General features: G+C 48.5%; 12 protein-coding genes across 12 annotated transcripts; 6 read left to right on the top strand and 6 right to left on the bottom strand.

Annotated features, from left to right (window-relative positions):
- Nucleotides 1–379: 379 nt before the first annotated feature.
- FVEG_00110 (hypothetical protein) lies at nucleotides 380–1646 on the bottom strand (the record flags this gene model as incomplete). Its single annotated transcript, XM_018886544.1, has 2 exons — nucleotides 1293–1646; nucleotides 380–1228 (listed from the first exon to the last, which is right to left on the bottom strand). The coding sequence occupies exons 1-2, from the start codon at nucleotides 1563–1565 to the stop codon at nucleotides 380–382; spliced, it is 1122 nt and encodes a 373-aa protein (XP_018742115.1). The 5' UTR covers nucleotides 1566–1646.
- Nucleotides 1647–2930: 1284 nt separating this feature from the next.
- FVEG_00111 (hypothetical protein) lies at nucleotides 2931–3746 on the top strand (the record flags this gene model as incomplete). Its single annotated transcript, XM_018886545.1, has 2 exons — nucleotides 2931–3361; nucleotides 3389–3746. 2 exons carry the CDS (start codon nucleotides 2931–2933, stop codon nucleotides 3744–3746), a joined length of 789 nt encoding a protein of 262 aa, XP_018742116.1.
- Nucleotides 3747–3752: 6 nt separating this feature from the next.
- Nucleotides 3753–4702, top strand: FVEG_14586 (hypothetical protein; the record flags this gene model as incomplete). The annotated part of the gene is made up of 2 exons (XM_018903520.1): nucleotides 3753–3900; nucleotides 4122–4702. 2 exons carry the CDS (start codon nucleotides 3753–3755, stop codon nucleotides 4700–4702), a joined length of 729 nt encoding a protein of 242 aa, XP_018742117.1.
- A 5-nt stretch (nucleotides 4703–4707) lies between these two features.
- On the top strand, nucleotides 4708–5415 carry FVEG_14587 (hypothetical protein; the record flags this gene model as incomplete). Its single annotated transcript, XM_018903521.1, has 2 exons — nucleotides 4708–5048; nucleotides 5070–5415. The coding sequence occupies 2 exons, from the start codon at nucleotides 4708–4710 to the stop codon at nucleotides 5413–5415; spliced, it is 687 nt and encodes a 228-aa protein (XP_018742118.1).
- A 527-nt stretch (nucleotides 5416–5942) lies between these two features.
- FVEG_00112 (hypothetical protein) lies at nucleotides 5943–7448 on the top strand. The gene is made up of 2 exons (XM_018886546.1): nucleotides 5943–6109; nucleotides 6167–7448. The coding sequence occupies exons 1-2, from the start codon at nucleotides 5958–5960 to the stop codon at nucleotides 7365–7367; spliced, it is 1353 nt and encodes a 450-aa protein (XP_018742119.1). The 5' UTR covers nucleotides 5943–5957; the 3' UTR covers nucleotides 7368–7448.
- Nucleotides 7377–8423, bottom strand: FVEG_00113 (hypothetical protein). Its single transcript, XM_018886547.1, has one exon. It carries the CDS (start codon nucleotides 8393–8395, stop codon nucleotides 7469–7471), a length of 927 nt encoding a protein of 308 aa, XP_018742120.1. The 5' UTR covers nucleotides 8396–8423; the 3' UTR covers nucleotides 7377–7468.
- A 621-nt stretch (nucleotides 8424–9044) lies between these two features.
- FVEG_00114 (hypothetical protein) lies at nucleotides 9045–10124 on the top strand (the record flags this gene model as incomplete). The annotated part of the gene is made up of 1 exon (XM_018886548.1): nucleotides 9045–10124. One exon carries the CDS (start codon nucleotides 9045–9047, stop codon nucleotides 10122–10124), a length of 1080 nt encoding a protein of 359 aa, XP_018742121.1.
- A 287-nt stretch (nucleotides 10125–10411) lies between these two features.
- Nucleotides 10412–11899, bottom strand: FVEG_14588 (hypothetical protein; the record flags this gene model as incomplete). Its single annotated transcript, XM_018903522.1, has 1 exon — nucleotides 10412–11899. The coding sequence occupies one exon, from the start codon at nucleotides 11897–11899 to the stop codon at nucleotides 10412–10414; it is 1488 nt and encodes a 495-aa protein (XP_018742122.1).
- Nucleotides 11900–12797: 898 nt separating this feature from the next.
- On the bottom strand, nucleotides 12798–13442 carry FVEG_00115 (hypothetical protein; the record flags this gene model as incomplete). The annotated part of the gene is made up of 2 exons (XM_018886549.1): nucleotides 12798–12843; nucleotides 13105–13442. 2 exons carry the CDS (start codon nucleotides 13440–13442, stop codon nucleotides 12798–12800), a joined length of 384 nt encoding a protein of 127 aa, XP_018742123.1.
- A 573-nt stretch (nucleotides 13443–14015) lies between these two features.
- On the bottom strand, nucleotides 14016–14388 carry FVEG_00116 (hypothetical protein; the record flags this gene model as incomplete). The annotated part of the gene is made up of 2 exons (XM_018886550.1): nucleotides 14016–14167; nucleotides 14220–14388. 2 exons carry the CDS (start codon nucleotides 14386–14388, stop codon nucleotides 14016–14018), a joined length of 321 nt encoding a protein of 106 aa, XP_018742124.1.
- Nucleotides 14389–14672: 284 nt separating this feature from the next.
- On the bottom strand, nucleotides 14673–16287 carry FVEG_00117 (hypothetical protein; the record flags this gene model as incomplete). Its single annotated transcript, XM_018886551.1, has 3 exons — nucleotides 14673–15010; nucleotides 15057–16128; nucleotides 16182–16287. 3 exons carry the CDS (start codon nucleotides 16285–16287, stop codon nucleotides 14689–14691), a joined length of 1500 nt encoding a protein of 499 aa, XP_018742125.1. The 3' UTR covers nucleotides 14673–14688.
- Nucleotides 16288–17013: 726 nt separating this feature from the next.
- Nucleotides 17014–19712, top strand: FVEG_00118 (beta-glucosidase; the record flags this gene model as incomplete). The annotated part of the gene is made up of 3 exons (XM_018886552.1): nucleotides 17014–17074; nucleotides 17132–19017; nucleotides 19066–19712. 3 exons carry the CDS (start codon nucleotides 17014–17016, stop codon nucleotides 19657–19659), a joined length of 2541 nt encoding a protein of 846 aa, XP_018742126.1. The 3' UTR covers nucleotides 19660–19712.
- Nucleotides 19713–19724: the final 12 nt, after the last annotated feature.

The raw sequence follows: 19724 nt of genomic DNA, 5'->3' as shown, positions 1-19724 counted from the left end.
CATTCAATCTTACCGCCCTAGTACACATCATGCCCTGAAAATATATATAGTTATTGCGTCAACTGGTTTAACGCTGATCTCAGCGATAAATAGCTAAAAATACATAATAATAATCTAGTTTATTTAATCTATTTTAATCTATTAAATATATCTAGTAATAAATCTAGCTTTAATCGCACTTACTATAAGTATAATATATTAATAATAATTTCTCTATTAAAGGCTAGTTATACTATTAAAACTAAGATAAAGATTCATAGAGAGAGCTAAATGATCTAGTTAATTAAGGAGCCGACTGAACTGGAAACAGTCTATTTTACTATCTTCTAACTTGCTGTAAGGCTATGTCTTTATTAGAGAGATTATAAATATTTCAGGTTTAAACTATCAAAAGCAAAGACAGAAATAAACCGAGCCCCCATAGCTGGTAAGACAATCTTCCAGACGCCGCAGAGCAATAAGTAATATTTTTAACCTTTTCTTTATCCTTATCCCAGCTCACATCACGCCCGTTTTTAACCACCATTTCATGGCTATGCTCGAGGTCCACTGTACCTCTAAAGAGAACTGTAAAATCACCAGTATAAGCCGTTTCATCTTCGTTTATACGGTTACGATCGGTTGAGTAAGACTTCCTTATGGAATCTTTACCAAATGTTCCAGCAAACGCGTGAAAGGGACCCTTCCATTGGAACTCAGCTGACTGAGGATCAAAGCTTCCAGAGAGCATAGTGTTGTTTGCAGGTTCTACCAAAAGGTGGTTGCTTCCGTTGGAGTTGAGTACTGGAGATGAGAACTGGCTGCTGTCGGTTGCTCTGTAGACTCCAAGCCCATCATATGCGCATTCAAATTGGTATCCGTTGTCCGTATTGGTTACGTTCTGCACCCGGCAGGTTGGGTTGCTCCGGCTCACAGTATCGGACGGATCGAGCCCATACATGACTTCCTTGTAGTGGAAGTCTGATACAGTTTCCATGGCGAGGTTAACCGGCGGCGGGAGGAATGTATCGTCCCGTTGTGCGAGGAGCTCGGACTGGTTGGTGTCCTTGGGCCAGCCATAGAGAACGCCAAGAAAGGGATTCTTGGGGCGTGGGATATAAGGTCTTGAATTGCCTGCAGCGGAATGGAAAGGATCTAGTATAGCCAGCACGCCTGTCAGCTCCCAGTTGGCCTTACTCTCTGACTTCTGGCAGGTCCCGTTGCAACGATCGAGCTCGAGCGAAATTTCCTATTTTGAGTGTTAGACAACAGCATGCCCTGACCTCTAGATAAAGGAAACTTTGTAAACTTACTACTGTTCCGTTGTAGTACGTGCCAATCCAGCGGTGCAGCCATATTGGACTGGTATGACCAATTTCCATCCGACACGGGTCACTACGCGCCTTTTCCTCTGGGCTAGGACCACTGTCACCGCCACTGTCGCCGTCACTGCTTCCTCCACCGCCGCTTGATCCACCGTCGTAGTCGCTGCCGCCTCCTCCACCTCGACGCCCCTGCACATAGAGCGCATTTGCAAGGAGCACAATAATCAAGACCTGGAATCGAAGCATTCCGAGATATGCCATCTTGAATATGGCGTACAAGTAAGACACGGTCCTCAAAGGATGAGAAAACCAAGAGATGCTAAATCGCGCAAACGATGGGCAAGGTAAGCAGAATTATAAAGGAGGAAATTTACGCCGGTCATGCGGATTCAAGGCATATTCCTGGAGATCACTTCAGCCGCACCAAACGTGCGCCAATAGCCAGCCACTGTTTTATGCTTAATCTCACCTAGTTAGTGATTAATGGAGGTGATCGGCGGTTCATGTGATTTAAAGTCTGACAGCGTGACGGGGGTGTTAGACCCTAGTGCGTTTGCATTGCGTAAAAAGTGAGTCTCCTTCCATGTCTGAACTAGGGTCATGGAAACAAGGAGAATCGATTCAATAGTAAGCCACAGATCCACCAGTATGCAGGCCCTGGCTCTCAGGTGAAATAAATGCTTGGAGCTTTGTCTGGTCACCCGACTCGGACTGATCCCTCTAGTAAAGCGCTTATAACATCAACATCTCGCTTTTTGAAATTTTCTGTTATATACACCGTCTTGCTTTTATTTAAGGTAAGGCCAAGGGCTTTAGTATACTTACTTATAGTAGCTTGCTGCATAGCTAAAGACTTTTAGCCTATGAGCTTTAGTAAAACAGTTTACCTAAAGAAAACAGGCAGATAGATTAATATCATAATTAGTTAAGTTTTTTTTAAGATTAATTTTTAACACTCTATAGCTAAATCTGTATTTAATAGTTAAGTAGACTAATAAATTAACCTTTCTCTATCTATAAAGTTAAAATATTATAATAGTTAGAAACATATACATTAACTGCAGCTCAAGTCGCTTTCTAAATTAAGCTTTAACTTCACGTGTCTCTTTTCTATCTTTACTGATCAATCAATCATTAACATCTTATCGTAGCGGGTCTACTACTGGTAAGAAATGCTATTATTGTTCCGGGAAACATACCGAGCTACCGTAAGCCGGCATCCATGACAATCAATTGTCTTCAGGTCGAAGGCTTCGACAGCTCTATATACACCTGAATGTCTTTGCAGTTATGGTCACTGTAAATATTAAACTAGTATGCAATCAAACTCTGTCCACGATGTCAGCAATAAGCACGTGCACGGCTGAGCAATCTCAGCATTTCCCCTACACATTGTGACCTTTATTTGTCGCAATTAAACCCATCCTCCCACAGCGCTATATTTTTATCGCGTAAAGACAATAAGTTTGTTGTTTGGTTCCCCGGAATTGTGGACCATTCATCATCTTTTCCTCATTCAGTGGCATCCACGACATAATATTACCCCGCATCTCATGTATATGAGCTGGGAATAGACAACAACGGCGAGTTAGCAGAGATGGAAGAGATCGTCTCAATCATCTTGATATGGCAGTCTCAAAATTGCGAGATCTCATCAGTCACCTCTCTTCGGCAGACTCTCTGCGCCCCGATTTTCTTGGTCGTCTTGGCTATTTGTACTCGGATAAGCTGTTTTACAACTACAAACTTGAAGACTTGAAGATGGCATTGGAAGTACATCAAGAATGTCTCAGCCTTGCAGGGGACAACGTCGTTGAACGAGCAAATTGGCTACGTCATCTTGGATGCTCTAAGCTTGCCGCTTACCGAGAATTCAAGGACGAAAATGATCTACAAGAATCCATCAAGTTACTCGAGCAAGCAAAAGATCAAAACCTTCACGACAAGGAGGTTCTACCAGGCCTCGCTAGTGCCTACCGCTTCAAGTGCATGATTACGAGGGACATCAAAGACATTGACGATGCCATCGAGCTATATATAAGTTCCCCTCTCCCGGAGTATATCACGATGCCTTGACTTGGCAGTGCCTACCGCATCCGATTTGAGCTGGCAAAGGCGCCAGAAGACGTGAGGCTGGCCATAACAAATCTAGAGAAGGCTCTCGAGCTAGCTCGAAAGGAACTGGAAGTCTCAGATGTTGTTCAGATCATCCAAAGTCTGGCAAATTGCTATCTAGCTATGTATCATGACGGTGGCACTCTCGCCGATGTCGAACAGGCCATCCGCTACGCACAGGACGCTGCGGGTGTTGAGGCGCAAGAAGCCTCTCAAGTCGTCAATGTTACCGGCCTATTGGGGCTATGCTACACCACCAAGTACAAGGTTACACAATGTGAGGACGACCTTCTCAAGGCTATCGAAGCCGATGAGAGCGACCTTTAGGTATTTATGCCGGTTGCAAACATATCAGACATTTTGGTTCTAGCACAGCGACTGATGGAGTCATACAAAACTCTTGAGAACTGGGAGAAGGGCTTGAAAATTGCTGAATATGCGCTTGAACTGATCCCTGCCTACGTAACTCGCTACCTGGATGGTCGGAAGCTCAATCCCTTCTTTCGACAATTAGCGGTCTTGCATATTTCGCCGCAACCTTTTCGCTTCAAGCCGCGAAACCTGAGGCTGTCACTCTGGCACTACTAGAAAGGGGTCGGGGAGTCGCCGCAAATCTTTTGTATGATCTTTGTCTTGATTTTGACAGTCGAAAATTAGCGGATTCGAAGCCGGCGTATAAAGAGACACTTTTGAGCAGTATAGGACGGCTCGACAATGCTGTACAGCCACCAAATCCCATTTCCGATGAGCCCACTTCTGGCACAGCGGAACTTACAAGTCGGCTTGAGGCAAGAAAAATTGTGGACGATTTCATGGACAGTTTTGGTGCCCGCCTGAAGCCAGTCAATACCGGATTCACGGGATTTACCAGGAGCGGCCCAATTCTGGTTATCAATGTCAGCTTCCGTTGCGATGCTTTCATCATTAAACACGTCGTGAAGACCATCCCCCTCCCTAAGCTATCTGAAGAAGACTTAGAACAGAGACTCCGGGATGGCAACCTGGGGAGTCTGAACATTTTGGAGTGGCTCTGGGATACGATCGCGGCCCCTATTCTTGATCATCTTGGTTATTCACAGATGCCCTCTGACGAATGGCCGCAAATACGTTGGATACCTACAGGAGCATTAAGCCGTTTCCCACTGCATGCAGCAGGCTATCACCAAGATCAAGCTGGCAGTACCGTCATAGACAGAGTCATGTTATCCTACAGCTCATCGCCGAACGCTATTCTAGAAGGAGTGTCGAAGGATAAACGAACTCCTCTGCGAAGGCGGTTGTAGTTGCTATGCAGAGAACGCCGGGTAGTTCCAGCCTCCGTTATGCTCCAAGAGAGGTATCGATGGTTCAGAAGCTGTGCGAATCGATGGATCTCTGTACTGTAGAAGCAAAAAGACAACCTCAGGAAGTCCTCAAAGAACTGAAGGACTGTGACATTTTCCACTTTGCCGGTCACGGCGAGACGGATGAGACAAACCCGCTCGAGAGTCAGCTACGTCTTGAGGATTGGACAGACACAGTCCTTGGCAGTGTTCGATCTGTTAAATCTCAAGCTGCGGGACAATCCACCATTCCTGGCCTTTGCGGAACGAGTCAGATTAAGGATAAACGGCTGATAGATGAGAGTCTGTAATTGATCAGTGCATGCAGATTGGCTGGTTTTAAGCATGTGGCCGGAACACTCCGGGAGGCTGGTGATGAGCCATGCATCAATGTTGCGGAGACAGTTTACCAGGAGTTGAAAGATTCTGGTATGGATAATGGATCTGTGTGTCGAGGGTTGCATAACGCTGTTTGGAAGCTTCGTGATAATTGGGTTACGGATGCTCGTATGCGGGCAGTCAAAAAGTCCGCTGCGAGCGTCAAAGATGGCGAAAGTGACTCTAAAGATGGATTGAGCGGCGGGAGATCGGCAAGGGATATCGTGCCGCTGGATGAGGAGGAGAATGAGAGGCCTGCTCCTCGGGTTGCTTATGTGCATCATGGAAGTATATAGTCGCTATAACGCTGGTTAGTAGAGGTATTTATTGGTCTTATGTCGATAGAGTATTGTATTTCAATTGCAGTATCGGAATTAAACACTCATTAATTATCTATCTAGACAAAGAGGGAATCAATTCCACCATGCTGTAAGCCACAAGGGACATGCATTCCCAGCTCCACCAATCAGCGTGTGACCCTCAACGCCGGCTGCAAGGGGTCGCAGATCACAAGCGACAACGGTTTTCGAGGGGTAAATTGAGTGTTTCAGGTGAATACTGGTGGCGCATATCCCATTTTCTAGTCATCCAGTATAATTGTCAATGCAAAGACACCGTTTCCCTTTCGTAGAGGAATCGATTAGGTTATCGAACTAGTGGCGTTGGTGGCTGCAAATAATGATTCAGCCCTGCTTATCTCCATTCCAATACCTGGCTCTAAAAAGAAGGTTGTTTCATCCCTTGCCTTGATTATTCGGCTATTTGAAGTCATGCCCTGTCCTCATAATATTGAGGCTTGTTGGCCATTTTCTCCTGCCAGAAATTGATATTCGTCACAATGGCTGTGGCTACTGCGGGTCCAGCATACAAGCTGTGGTTTCTGTCGACAGGCATTGTCTTTCTGTTCTTCCTTCTTTTCGCATTTTATACCGACTCGATCAAGTCGCCTTTGGATTATGCCCATGCAAAGGCAGCAGAGTTTTGCAGCGAGTAAGTGCCAACTAATACAAATGGCATCAGATGTTACTAACCATCTGCGACCAATAGTTCTGCTCCACGAACTACAGCCGAAGCTGACCCTAAAGACGGAAAATTCGGGAACTGCAAAGACCCCTATCGCAGCCCTGGCTATCTCTACGTCCCCGCAGAAACAGAGCGATACCGAGAGACACGATGGCTGCCGTTTACAGACAAGTTTCTCGACTCTGAGGATCCCGAAACTGCAGAGTATCCCCACGAGGGAGGAGACCTTATCTTCAACGATACAGACGTCCCGCGAACATTCTTTAAAGGATCAGATATACCTATTGAATGGATGAAGCTAGCGGTGAAAGAGAACAAGCGTCGAAAGGAAGCGATGGCGCATATCACGAACGCAACTTCAGAGGACTATCACAGGATGAAAGACGATGCTGAGTTTGGATGGCTCTGGGGCCGTCGAGTCGTATCATTCGGTGACTCTATCGACAGGCGAGCAGCCAGGTATGTCTGCCATGAGTTTGGCCACGACATGGACTTCCCCAAGCTTCATCCGATAGAGAAGTGGCCCATGGGTGTCTGCCATATACCAGCATTCAACCTTACTTTCACCGCCTTCCATTCTGCAGGTGGTTTTACCTACAGGCCCGATTGGTTCTGGTACAAGGAGATGCGAATCATCCCCTTTGAGCGACGCTGGGAAGAGCTCTGGCAGCCGCATGAGCGAGATATTCAAGGTCCCAGCGGAAGACCCGATCTGATCCTGTGGCAGAATGGGCTCTGGGATCAACGAGGATTCCAAGTCGGCGGACAGAAGCTTCACGAAGGACAAAACGTCACCCTCAACGGAAGACACCGGAAAATGGTCTGGGATGAGCTGCACTTCTTCTTAGCACGCACGAAGAAGTATGCCGAGATGCTCATCAAAGAATTCCCAGACACGCCTATGATGTGGCGAAGTTTGACATATCACCAAAAGACTGGATCAGGGGATATCATGGTCGTTGAGATGGACCGTGTTGGACGCGCTTTGGCACAGCAGTATGGACATGAGGTGTTTGAATGGGGTCGTATCATTAGTCTCATGGGGAGTTGGTATGAAGACGGTACACACCCGGGCGAGGGGGCATTGACCTGGTTATGGGGAAACATGATTCTCGAGTATCTCGCCCGATCAGCAAAGTCGAAACTTGGAGGGGATTACAGGTTTCCGTATTTTGACGGATGGGAGAGGTGCCATGAGGAGCTTGTGGCGTGGGGAGGGCGATAGAAGAGGCTAGTGATTTGAATAGAGTTCTTTCATTTGCGTTATTAATTCATTTTTAAAAGCTCTTTTGTCAAGGCTTCAGGATAACATGAAAAGTCCCTTGGCTACTCCTCGAGGAGAAATGGTATCAGTGCCTCAGCTAGACCTTGTGGATCCTCTTCAGGAATAAAGTGCCCGCACTCCAATGCCTTGCCACGCACGTCTCGAGCATACTTCTGCCAGATTTCAAGGGGCCCTTCTGACTTGTTTTGCAAAGACTCGGCAGATACTCCGGCGTTGCCCCAAATAGCCAACATGGGAGCCTGTATCTTGTTTCCCTCTTGTAAATCCTTCTCGTCATAGACCTTATCCAGGAACGCTCCAGCTCTGTAATCCTCGCAAGTGCTATGGATCCTCTTTTCATTGCAGTACGCCTTTCTATATTCCTCGAGTGCCCTCTCATCAAAGTCCTCAAGTGACTTCTTCCTCGTCCAACTCGCCAAGGTATGTTCCAAGTAGTGCTTGCCATTATCCGCGCCTTGAATCATTTTTTCGGGGAATGGGTCAGGTTGGGCGAGGAAGAGCCAGTGGTAAGCTTTCAGTCCAGCTGTCACGTCTCCAAAACCTTGGAACATAGCTGCAGTTGGGATAATGTCAATAACAACCACTTTTAAGACTGCTTCAGGGTGATCGAAGGCAAGACGGTAAGCAACTCTGGCGCCACGATCGTGTCCGACAAGGAGAAATTTATTATATCCTAGCTGGGACATGACGGAGATACAATCGTTGGCCATCAGCCGCTTGGAATAGCCGGATCCGCTGGTGCTATGGACGGTGGCTGATTGGCCATATCCACGCAGATCTAAGAGTATAATACTAAAGTGAGGGAGCAGGGAGGGCATGATTCGGTGATACTCGACGTGTGTCTGAGGGAAACCATGCAGGAGTAGAAGAGGGGGCTTTTCTGAGTCGATCTTGGTGCGGACAAAGATTGCACCGTCAGAAGTCTCGATAGATTGGCTAGTGAAGCCTGGAAACAGATCGGAAGCCATTGCTGGTTGAGACAGTTCTACAATATACTGTACTGGATGAAAGGGGAGTAAGTAGAATCGAAATGATGAGTTTATGACGTTTTCATTATATGCGCTGCAGAGTCCCGACAATTTGGGATTATCCGAGGGGCTCGGATAATAAACTTCCGGTCGTGCTTGTATTAACCAACATATTGAGGCAGTTTGATTATCGCCATGATATAACGACCAAGAGTTGCGGTTAGTGTCCGCGACTCCTTATCCTGGGTTCTTTTGTATATAGTCGATTTGGGCTCTACGGTTGAGCTTCACAATCAATAGCGGGATGCGTTAATATCTTGACTTGGTCACCGCCAGAGTGTGCGACACAGCGGACTCAGTTGATATGAAGGATGCTGAGTATGATTGGAAACGGAAGTAGGCAAGTCCTGCCTATCAAGCTAGGTAATGAATGTGAACTTTGAAGATTTGGTGGCAGTGACGGTTGTTTTATTCGGCCGTTCCCACCAAATGCCGACGGTGGTGGTGGGGCCGGTGCTCACGGAAAGCCGAGCGGCTCGGTGGCTCGCCGCTCAGAACAGGAACCAAGATAAAGCAAACAAAGTCATTCCGACTACATGACTATAACGCCCTATAATTATATTCCCAGTAACAACTAAACCAGATCAAAATGGAGCCCTTCGTGTACAGCCCTCTGCCTCACAAGATCATCTTTGGACAGGGTTCAATCCGTCAACTTCCGGAATGCCTTCAGCAACTTGGTTTCCGTCGGGCCCTCGTCCTATCGACGCCCTACCAAATCGACCAAGCCAAACAAATCACCGATATTCTCCAGTCGCACGTCGAAGACAGTTGGATTTTCTCCGAAGCCACCATGCACACTCCCTTGAATATCACCGAGAAGGCCCTCGCGTTTTGCCAGACGAATAACCCCGACGTTCTGGTATCTATTGGTGGCGGTAGTACCATCGGCCTCGGCAAGGCGATCAGCTTCCGCAAGGGCATCTACCATATCTCTATCCCGACTACATACGCTGGTAGCGAGGTGACGCCAATTCTCGGTGAAACTGTTGATGGCATTAAGACGACCAAGACACAGATGGAAATCTTGCCTAAAACTGTTATATACGACGTCAACTTGACCCTCACGCTTCCACTTCCCATGTCGCTCACCAGCATCATCAACGCTATCGCGCATGGCGTCGAAGCGCTCTACGCTCCCAACTTGAACCCTATCGTTAGTCTAATGGCCGTCGAAGGTGTGAGGTCTCTCGCAAACGGATCATCCGAGCTACTCAACGATCCCGATTCCATCGTGGCACGATCGACTTGCCAATATGGCGCTTGGCTCTGCGGAACTTGCTTAGGCAGCGTTGGAATGTCTCTGCATCACAAGCTTTGCCATACACTAGGTGGCTCTTTCAACCTGCCCCATGCCGAGACGCATACTATTGTTCTCCCGCATGCATTGGCGTACAACGCCCCCAAGGCTCCGCAGGCCATGAAGGTCTTGGCTGGGGTGTTTCCAGACAGCCAGGGGGATGCTCTACGCGGTCTTAACACACTGCTTAACAAGTTGGGTGTTCCACGAAGCTTGAAGTCCATTGGGTTTAAAGAGGAGGACATTAATAAGGCAGCTGATATTGCTGTCAGTAAGTCTTATGCTAATCCCAGGGAGATTGATCGAGATCTTATCCGGGAAGTCATTAGAAGGGCATGGGCTGGAGAAGATGCAAGGGCAGATTTGTAACGAAGATCTATTAACTCTCAATTAGCATGGCGATTACTTATAGCCTCTTTTCCGACTTGAGTCATATTCAGACGTTGTCTTTGAAGGGTGTTTATTCGTAGACTGATGGCCATTCCACCGATTCAATTAACAGTTAGCCACGAACTCAGTCAGTTCTTGTGATGAATATGAGAACCCGACGATCTCAGCGAGGTCTAGGATGAGTTATTCTGACACCGTAATTCATATTATCATAACCGGGAAATCCAAAATACAAGAGAAATATCACAGCACCACTACTTGGCACTTCAGGGAAGCGTTCCATTTGCCAACACTTTTTTCAACTCCCCATCGGAAAGAAAGTCACTATCAAACCGTTGGGTAACTTCCCGCTCCTGGCGAGCTCGTCGTTCTGCATGTGCTGAAGATTCAGCCTCGTCAGACTCATCCACCGCCCTCATTGGCCTTTTCCCTCTTCGTCGCTCTGACATACTGGGAGAGTCATCGCCGGTATCGCTGCCAGGTAGGCTTTCTTGATGCTGCATCCTCACAGCTCCGTCTGGCCTGTATGCCCGTATGATCTTCCTCTCCGAGGGGCCCACTGTCCTCGGCGTGACACCATCTTCCTCCTTAATAACCATGAAGTCATCGGATATTGTAGGCCTTTGGAGCGGCCGCTCATTTTCATCGTCTCCTATACTGAGAAGCATGCTGCTCAGTGAGCCTTGGTCCGAACGTCGTGTGAAAGGCCGGGTAGATGCCAAGTCTAGAGAGTTAATATTCTGACCTTGGGCCCAACCTGTTGTAATTTCTTTCCACTTGGATCGTAACCCAAACCCCCGATATTGCCTTAACTCATTCCGAAACCTTTCAAGATGACTTCCAAGGCGCATTATGTTATCTGAGGTATAAATAGCAAAGTTCCAACTTTTTCTAACCTCAGTTCGTGAATACAGCATTGATCTCCACCGATCAGTATCGTCAGCATCGTCGCCGTATTTAAACATAAGTACGTGAGTCTCCGGTGGGCATGAAAACAAAGTCCGAGGGATGCCTTTCACAGCCAGTGACACATCGAGGATAAATATGCACAGCTCTGCTTGAAAGTACGTGACCTCAGCAGCTTTCCTGGCAATCAAGAATTCCCTGGTTGATGCCCTCGCAGCTTTCCATTCTTTATCATTTCTCCATGGCCAGATCGTCTCATCTAGAAGCTGAGGTCGCTGTCGCAAATCCTCTGCAGTAGCCAACTGATCCATTGCCGACGATACACGAAAGAATGACACGGTTGGTTCGTTCCTTCCAATCCTATACCTGGAGTAGAGCTTATGCACGAATCTACTTGCTCCAGGCCGTGAGCAAGCACGAAAAACTCTTGGTTTCTGTGCAGCTCGATTATCGTTTGTCGCAAAAGTGGGTAATTTCTTCCAGACGAAGTTGATTTCGGAATCTCGAGCGCTGGGTTCTATGTCAACTCGAATACAAAGGTTGTAGAGACAAGCAGCCAAGTTATCCTCGGCTGATAGATGTAGAAGACCTCGGAATCCTTCCAATGTCTCAATCATAGGTGCTGTTTCAAAGAGTACGATACTTGGAAGTGAGTCTGGCGAGGATCGGATTGAGTCTTGAACAAGCTTTTGTGAGACCGCTAGATAGGTAAGTTCTCTCACTGGCTCCCAACTCGGGCTGAGATGAAACGTTGCTGCAAATACAACGTAGAAGACATCTTCTGGGTGTAGTATGTCAGACAGACTGCGGTCAGTATCTGTCCACAGGAGTTCCAAGTCATTGAGCATCTGGCCCTTGATGAGACAGGGTCTCTAAGTTCTCTAAAAGGGAGAATATAAGGTCGCTTGTCTCCCTGTTCGTCGTGGCTGTCCTCAGGAACGGCTCTACATTGTGGTGGGTGATAGCTAAACCAATGCAATGAGACCGGACAAATCTAGCGTCCCGAAGAACTCCTGCTTCGGTGTCGAATTTGCGCAGAGGGTCTCCGGTGGGCTGACTCGTTGCGTCGTCACTGTTGCCGAGGTTACTAGCAACCCACCGTGCAACATTGCCAGCCTTTGAGGGGATGTCAACATCACGTCTCAAGCTTTCTGAATCGTGGGGTGCAAACTTTTGCAGGCTGTGTACAATGCCCTCGCGGTAGATGTCCCGCGCCCAGTCAGCAATATAGTCGATGATGAGGAGAAGTTGAAGTGCTCCACCTAGTGAGTCGACACAGCCACCCCAAAGAAGAACGACTCTCTATAAGCCAGGTCAGCCCATAATCGTGACCCGTATTCGCAACACTGACATAAAATATCTTATCGGCGGTTGTATGGACGAAGGCGGCGGATACTCTCCATTCCTCGCCTCTATAGGATAGAAACCAAACAAGTGGACCTCCATCCCATTCTCTTCCTTCATTGGTAGCCTGCGATAGTTCGTGCTGTATGGACAGGAGCTCTCGAATAGCGAAGGCAGTCTGAACCTGGTTATTGGTGAAACTATCAGTACTCTTCTCGGATTTCGCCTCAATGACGAGAAAAGGAAACACAAGAGGATCCCCATCAAGCCTAAACGGACTACTCCTGACATCCTCGGCGTAGCTGAGTAGCCGAGAGAGTCTTTCGGTAACATGGAGTCCATAAACACGATCAGGGCGATGCTCGCGCTTCGGGAGCTCCGCTCGCAATTCACTGGAGTAGACTATCCCTTCTTCAGCTCTATCGTCGAACAAGGGGCTAATTCCGAGCTCTTGTCTATAGAGATGAATGTTAGTTCAAACTCATCAATGCTATGCAGTACGCTTACATGTCTCGTGACAGGTCGTTGGGATTACATGTGCAGGGCTGACGTTTGCTCTGTCGAGCCCTGAGAGAATTGGCATCGCCCTCCTTAGCTGGTTGAGTTCTTGGATCGGCTTCTTGTTCAGAGCGCCAAAGTCGGCCACGGCAATTCCGACTTTTCAATAATCAGTAATCTTGCCAAGAATGAAGAACTCGACGAGACTTACCACGCGATCTCTACAGAGAATCGGGCCAAGACCTCGGACTCGAGCGCCAGACGCCATCCGCTTTCATTCTTCCGGCTCTTCAAGCACCGTTTGGCGGTCTCTGCAATCCGTTTTGCGCGCTGCTGGACCTTTTGTCTCCATGGGAACCGTGTGTAGTCTGCGGATACGCTCTCACGGTATTCTAAGTAATCGGTTTTACCCAGACGCCGAATGTGGTCGAAGATGGTGTTGCAATTGCTCGGCCACTGAGGATTGGCGACTGAGTCAATTGGCCCATCAAAAATGATGTTGTATTTTTCCATCAGCTGTCGCTGAATCTCGCGTTTATTGGGTGGCATTGTGTATTGGGAAGCGCCGTGGATGGTAAAATAAAATTGCGATTGTTTGTGTGTAACTCTTGTTGGGTGTTTGCATGGATTCTGGCGTAGCTAAGTACATTGTGTTGGACCTCAGCCAACGGCCGGCTGAAGTGCTTCGCCATGTTGGTGTTTCACTTGTCGCGCGCATAGACGTGCATATGCAGTTGGTTGTGCAAAAAAAAAGTGCAATTAACTGGGATAACGAGTCAGTCAAGGCAGGAAATGAATTTATTTCACGGTCAAGCAGGGAATTGAGACAGGTAGAAAGTCAATTTAGTTGGATGTTGGCCGGGCTGAATGACACAGCCATGGTCGCGGCCGTATTGTCACAATTGCAAGGCGTATTTCGAAGGCCCAAGTAAATATTTCGTCGATTCATTGCAAAAAAAAAAAAAGAAAAAAAAAAAACACAAGTCGCTATCTTATGTATCTGTTGCCCGTTTCCACTTCCGTAATCCCACTGCCTCGTACGTCATTCCCTAGCCCCGTTTCATCATTTGTTGTGTTGTTGCTGTTTGTCGCGTGACTGTCGTCAATTGATGCGCGATACATTTAGGGAACGGGGGTGTAGTCAGAGTTGCGCATGTGAGACTTGCGGTTGGAGAAGAGGTAGTAGACGATCATTCCGACGATGGGGAAGAGGAAGACAACAAGACACCAGAGGATCTTGTGCGAGACGGGGCGGTTGGACTGGAGGACCTCGACTGTAGATTTGTTAGCATCATTCGCGCAGCGGGGGTACATGGGGATACGCACTCCAGACAAGGATGTCGAGAACCAAAACGATGAAACCGACAATTCCACCGCCAGTTCCGTAGTGCCAAGGCTCAGCGCCAGTGATGGTGACCTCGTCAGCGATGGGAGCAGCAAAGGCAAGCGTAGCAAGCCAGAGCTGGAGGAAGGCGAAGACAGCGTTGTTGAGCATTTTGACAATCACTTTTGACTGTTGGTTGAGAGATTTGGTTGAGATAGAATGTTGATACAGAAGAAGAGGGGAAAGGAAGAGGAGAGAAGCCCTTTTGAGAGGAATCAAATCCAGCTTACGACGAGACGAGACCGGGCACATGATACATTCATTCACACTGACGTCATTGATAGCAACGGCAGCCTAAAACGTCAGATTCACTCTCGACCAATCAATCGCCGATCATATCATCAGATCGACCGATCGACGATGCTTGTTTTGATTACTAACTGCTCTTATCTTATCTCAACATTCCAGTCGTTATTCCTTCTCCTCGACATCAGTCTTCTCCAAGGCAACGGCCTGAGACGGCACAGCATCTTCTCCGTCAAAGATGACCGCCATTTGCTCCAGGGTATGTCCACGTGTTTCAGGGTATGTGAAATAGACAACGAAGATGAAGATGAAGAGAATCACGGCGAACACAATGTAGTACCTCCATTGAATCGCGTCGAGAGCAATGGCGTTGACGAAGCTGTTGAAGAAGATTGACGCCACTGTAGTGCACCAAGCAACCGTGAGACCACGAGATCGGAGAGAGAATTGCCAGATCTCGCAAGGATATGCGACGAGGAAGGGTGTTCTAAACATGTTAGCTGTGACCATCTCAAAACATGAGTGAAACTTACAGTCCGACATCATATCCTGCAAAGAAGATGAATAGGAATGGCACAACAGCCAACCCCACTGATGAAGCACCAGACTTGGCAAAGGATGCGCTGAGTGCAGTGACGACAACGAATGACAAAAACATGACAGTCGCCGAAGTCAAGAAAAGGAATCTTCGACCAAGTCGATCAACGCTCACTGCCGCGGCAGTAGCCCAGAGAAGATTCCAGACGTTGAGGCAAGCAGAAATAAGAGTCTGCTCCGTTGTAGTCTTGAGACCAACCGAGGTCAAGACAAGAGGCAGATAGTATGAAACAACACCATTGCCCGCCCACTGCGCAACAAAGCCCAGCGTGACCGAGATGAACAATCGATGTCGGTTTCCCTTGGTCTTGAACATGTCAAGATAAGACGCACTCTTAGCCGCATCCTTCTCAGCTGTGATAGCAGCCTCAATCTCCATCATCTGCGTGCTCACGATCGGATCATCCCTGTTCCCACCAGCATGATACCTCGCAATAACCTCCGTCGCCTCCTCCAACCGTCCAACACTAACATACCATCTCGGACTCTCCGGCGCCATCAAAAAGCCCGGCAGCGCACAGAGCGGCAAGAAAATCTGCAGCAGAACAGGAATCCGCCAGGACCAATCATTAGGAATAACACGACACGCAAACGTAACCCATCCACAGATCGTGCCGCCAACATACCATCCGCACATAAACAGCGCACTCGCAATAGCTCTATGCGAAGGATACGCGATCTCATTGATAAGCACAGGCGCAGAGTTTCCCAAGAAGCCAGCAGCGAAACCGATGAAGAGGCGAGCGTACGTGAAGGCCTTTTCGTTGGGTGCGCCGGCTTGCATGCCCACGCCGATTATGAGGAAGAAGTAGCCGGCGTAGAGGCCGGGCTTGCGGCCGTAGCGGTTGGAGCACCATGCTGCGAGGGGGGTGCTGAGTCCGTTGCCGAGCCAGTAGATTGCTGTCATCCAGCCGAGATATGCGCCCGTTGGGTGGTGCATGAATGTGTTCCAGGTGTTGAGGGCGAGGATGGAGCCCATGAGTCCGCCGTCGTAGCCGTTTGCTGAGGCTGTGAAAGAGTTGGTAAGTGGGAGAGCTGGAATGGCAAGGGTGAGGACCTACAGAAGAGGACTAGGGATAGGATGATGGAGTTGAGCTTGATCAAGTGGCTTGTCTTGTACCATGGTTGGTGGGAAGGCCCATGGCCAACCTCAGCGACGGTACCCATCGTGGCTGTAGGTATTCGAGGACAATCTAATTGGCGTGAGGTATAAAGAAAAAGGAAAATCGAGGATCAAATCCAAGAGATAGTTGAAAACTGTTGTCAAAAGCCTGTGTCGATCATTGACCATTTGCTGGGGACGTATGCAAGTCTATATACTCCTCCTATACGCGCTTCTAACGAACGAAAAAAATCCACCAAAATACTCCACGCCATTTAGAGTGTCACATGGCACACTAAGCTCTATCAAAACCCCAGAGTAAATGCTGCCCATGGGGAATCAGACGTTTTCGCGTCTCCCCATACCGCTAGAAAATTACAAGGGCGATGTCGCATTGCGGAGATTTGCTAGTGGGGATTTCACGTAACGAATTTGGAGAGGTCTGTCGCGAAGCGGAGAATTGGGTTTTAGCTTGGCCGTTGGAGTGGTTTGGTGGGGATGTATTTCTCCGCCCCTTGTAAAGAACGCATCATGGATATCTTCCGTGATTATCAGTGCAGTCTTGGATGAAATGTGGATTAGCTGTGAGTCTACGGATAGCGGAGAATTAGGTCTCATGATGGAGCATGAGGATCAGAATGCTAGGTCGCGATCATGCTCATGAACTATATAGCCCACAGTCATTTTTGGTTAGTAAATCGCATTTCCATACAAGCTAGAGTCCTTGCCTTGTCAATCATCAATCACATCATCATTGTCAACCACGAGTAATTGCGATGAGGTATCCCAGAATGGATGTCGAGGCCCTCATACAGCAATTGACCCTTGAGGAAAAGGTACAGCTTACAGCAGGTAAGTCAGACCAAAGCACCATACGATCCATCGCAGCTTACTGACTGATTCAAACAGGAGTCGGATGGTGGCATACAGCATCAATTGAACGCCTCTCAATACCCCCAATCCGCCTCTCAGACGGCCCCAACGGCGTACGAGGAACTCACTTCTTCGACAGCACCCCATCATCATGTCTCCCCTGCGGCACCGCCCTCGGCGCAACATGGAACACCGACTTAATCCACCGTCTTGGGCAATTACTCTCCGACGAAGCCCACGCCAAAGGTGCTCATGTCCTTCTCGGTCCTACGGTCAATATCCAGAGAGGGCCGTTAGGCGGAAGAGGCTTTGAGTCGTTTTCTGAAGATCCTGTCCTTTCGGGTATCTTGGCGGGGCATTATGTGCGTGGTGTGCAAAAGAATGGCGTTTCTGCTACGATGAAGCATTTTGCTTGTAATGATATGGAGAGTGCGAGGATGGCTGTTGATGTGCAGGTTACGGAACGGGCGTTGAGGGAGGTTTATCTTTTACCGTTTATGATTGCCGTTGAGATGGCGAGTCCGAGGGCTTTTATGACGGCGTATAATAAGATTAACGGGACGCATGCGCCAGATAATCACCACTTGTTGCAAGATATCCTGCGCGATGAGTGGAAGTGGGATGGTTTGGTTGTGAGCGACTGGTTCGGCACGTACAGTACAACTGAGGCCATCAACGCGGGGCAAGATCTCGAGATGCCGGGCCCTACGCGATTGCGCGGTGAGACTCTGGTTCACGCTGTTACGTCGAACAATGTCAAGAGGTCAACGCTGGATGAACGCGTGAGGAATGTCTTGAAGCTGGTCAAGCATTCCATCGAGAACACAAGCATACCTCCAAACGCGCCGGAGACTCAACTTCAGAGCGAACAAAATACCCGTCTGTTACGAGAAGCTGCTGCTGAGTCGGTGGTGTTGCTCAAGAATGACAGGGGAGTTTTGCCTCTGGACCCTACGAAGAAAGTGGCAGTCATTGGGCCCAATGCCGACATCAGCACTTATTGCGGTGGTGGAAGTGCAAGTCTTCGAGCGTACCATACTGTTTCTCCACTGGAGGGCATCAAAGTTATCGCGAAGGACGTTTCTTTCACTAAAGGACTCTACGGACATCGATCACTGCCTCAAATAGGCAGGCTGCTGAAGACGGTTGACGAACAGCGTCAAGGATTCACTCTTCGCATATACAATGACCCACCTCCGACTTCGGGACCAGATACACGCAAAGTCCTCGAGACTAGAATTCTTGATGACTCAAATATCTGGTTTGTCGATTATGAGCACCCAGCACTGGAGCAGATTTGGTACGCTGAGATGGAGGGTGTCTTGTCCTCAGAGAAGTCCGGAGAATGGGACTTTGGTCTTTGTGTGCATGGCACTGGCGAGCTATTCATTGATGGTGAGCTGGTAGTCTCAAATGTAAGGGGCCAAAAGCCAGGCAGTTCATTCCTTGGTTGCGGCACGATCGAGAAAACAGGTAGTAAGATGCTTGAAGGCGGCAAGTGTTACAACGTCGTCGTGCGCTGGGGCTGCGACAAGACTTCCGATCTCAAGGTCTCTGGAGTGGTTGACTTTGGCCAAGGCGGTATGCGTCTTGGTGGCTGCCCCAGACTTGAGCCACGACAGGCACTCCAAGACGCGGTTGAACTGGCCAAGAGCGTCGATCAAGTTGTTCTGTGTGTTGGGACGAGTGGAGAGTGGGAGAGTGAAGGGCAGGATCGCGCAAATATGTCTCTTCCTCCTGGGAGTGATGAACTGATCACCGCAGTACTACAAGCGAATCCCAATACAGCGGTACTTATACAGAGTGGCACGCCTGTTTCGATGCCGTGGGTTGATCAGGCTAGTACCATTGCGCAAGCGTGGTTTGGTGGTAATGAGGCTGGTAATGGCATCGCAGACGTATTGTTCGGTGCAGTCAGTCCTGTAAGTCAATCTCCCTGTGCTTCATTGAACATTACTTACTCTTTTTAGTCTGGCAAACTGCCAATTACCATGCCTAGACGCGTGGCAGATAACCCCAGCGCCCTAAGCTTCCGATCCGAGGGCGGTCGCGTGCTTTACAGCGAAGACGTGCATGTCGGCTATCGCTGGTACGACACGCTTGACATTGAACCCTTGTTCCCTTTTGGTCATGGGTTGTCTTATACTACCTTTGATCTGTCCGACGTACGGATTGAAGAGCACGTTGTCTCTGAGAGCAGCAAGATGACAGTAAGCGTGAGCGTGACAAACACCGGCTCGCGATCAGGCGCAGCTGTCGTGCAAGTCTACGTTAAGCCGCCGCACCCAATGCCGCTAACTGCCTCTGCTCTTGACACGATTACGAGGTCCAGCAAAGAGCTCAAGGGTTTTGCGAAGATCAGCCTGGATGTGGGAGCAAATGGAAGGGCTGAGATTGAGCTGGATGTGCTGCGTGCGACGAGCTATTGGAATGAGAGGGAAGACTATTGGTGCAGTGACCCCGGGGACTACACGGTATTGGTGGGTATGAGCAGTAGATGTGAGTTCCTGGAGAAGACTTTTACTGTCCGGAACGTGACGACGTGGCGTGGACTTCGGGCATAACAAAAGTCAACTACCCTACATGACATGCATTACCATTTTTTCATTCTGTCCCCTGTCAGTGACTA

Source organism: Fusarium verticillioides, chromosome 1 (assembly GCF_000149555.1).
Source record: "Fusarium verticillioides 7600 chromosome 1, whole genome shotgun sequence".
NCBI lineage: Eukaryota > Fungi > Ascomycota > Sordariomycetes > Hypocreales > Nectriaceae > Fusarium > Fusarium verticillioides.
The sequence above is the reverse complement of the archived record's forward strand: the minus strand, read 5'-3'. Positions and strand labels throughout refer to the sequence as shown.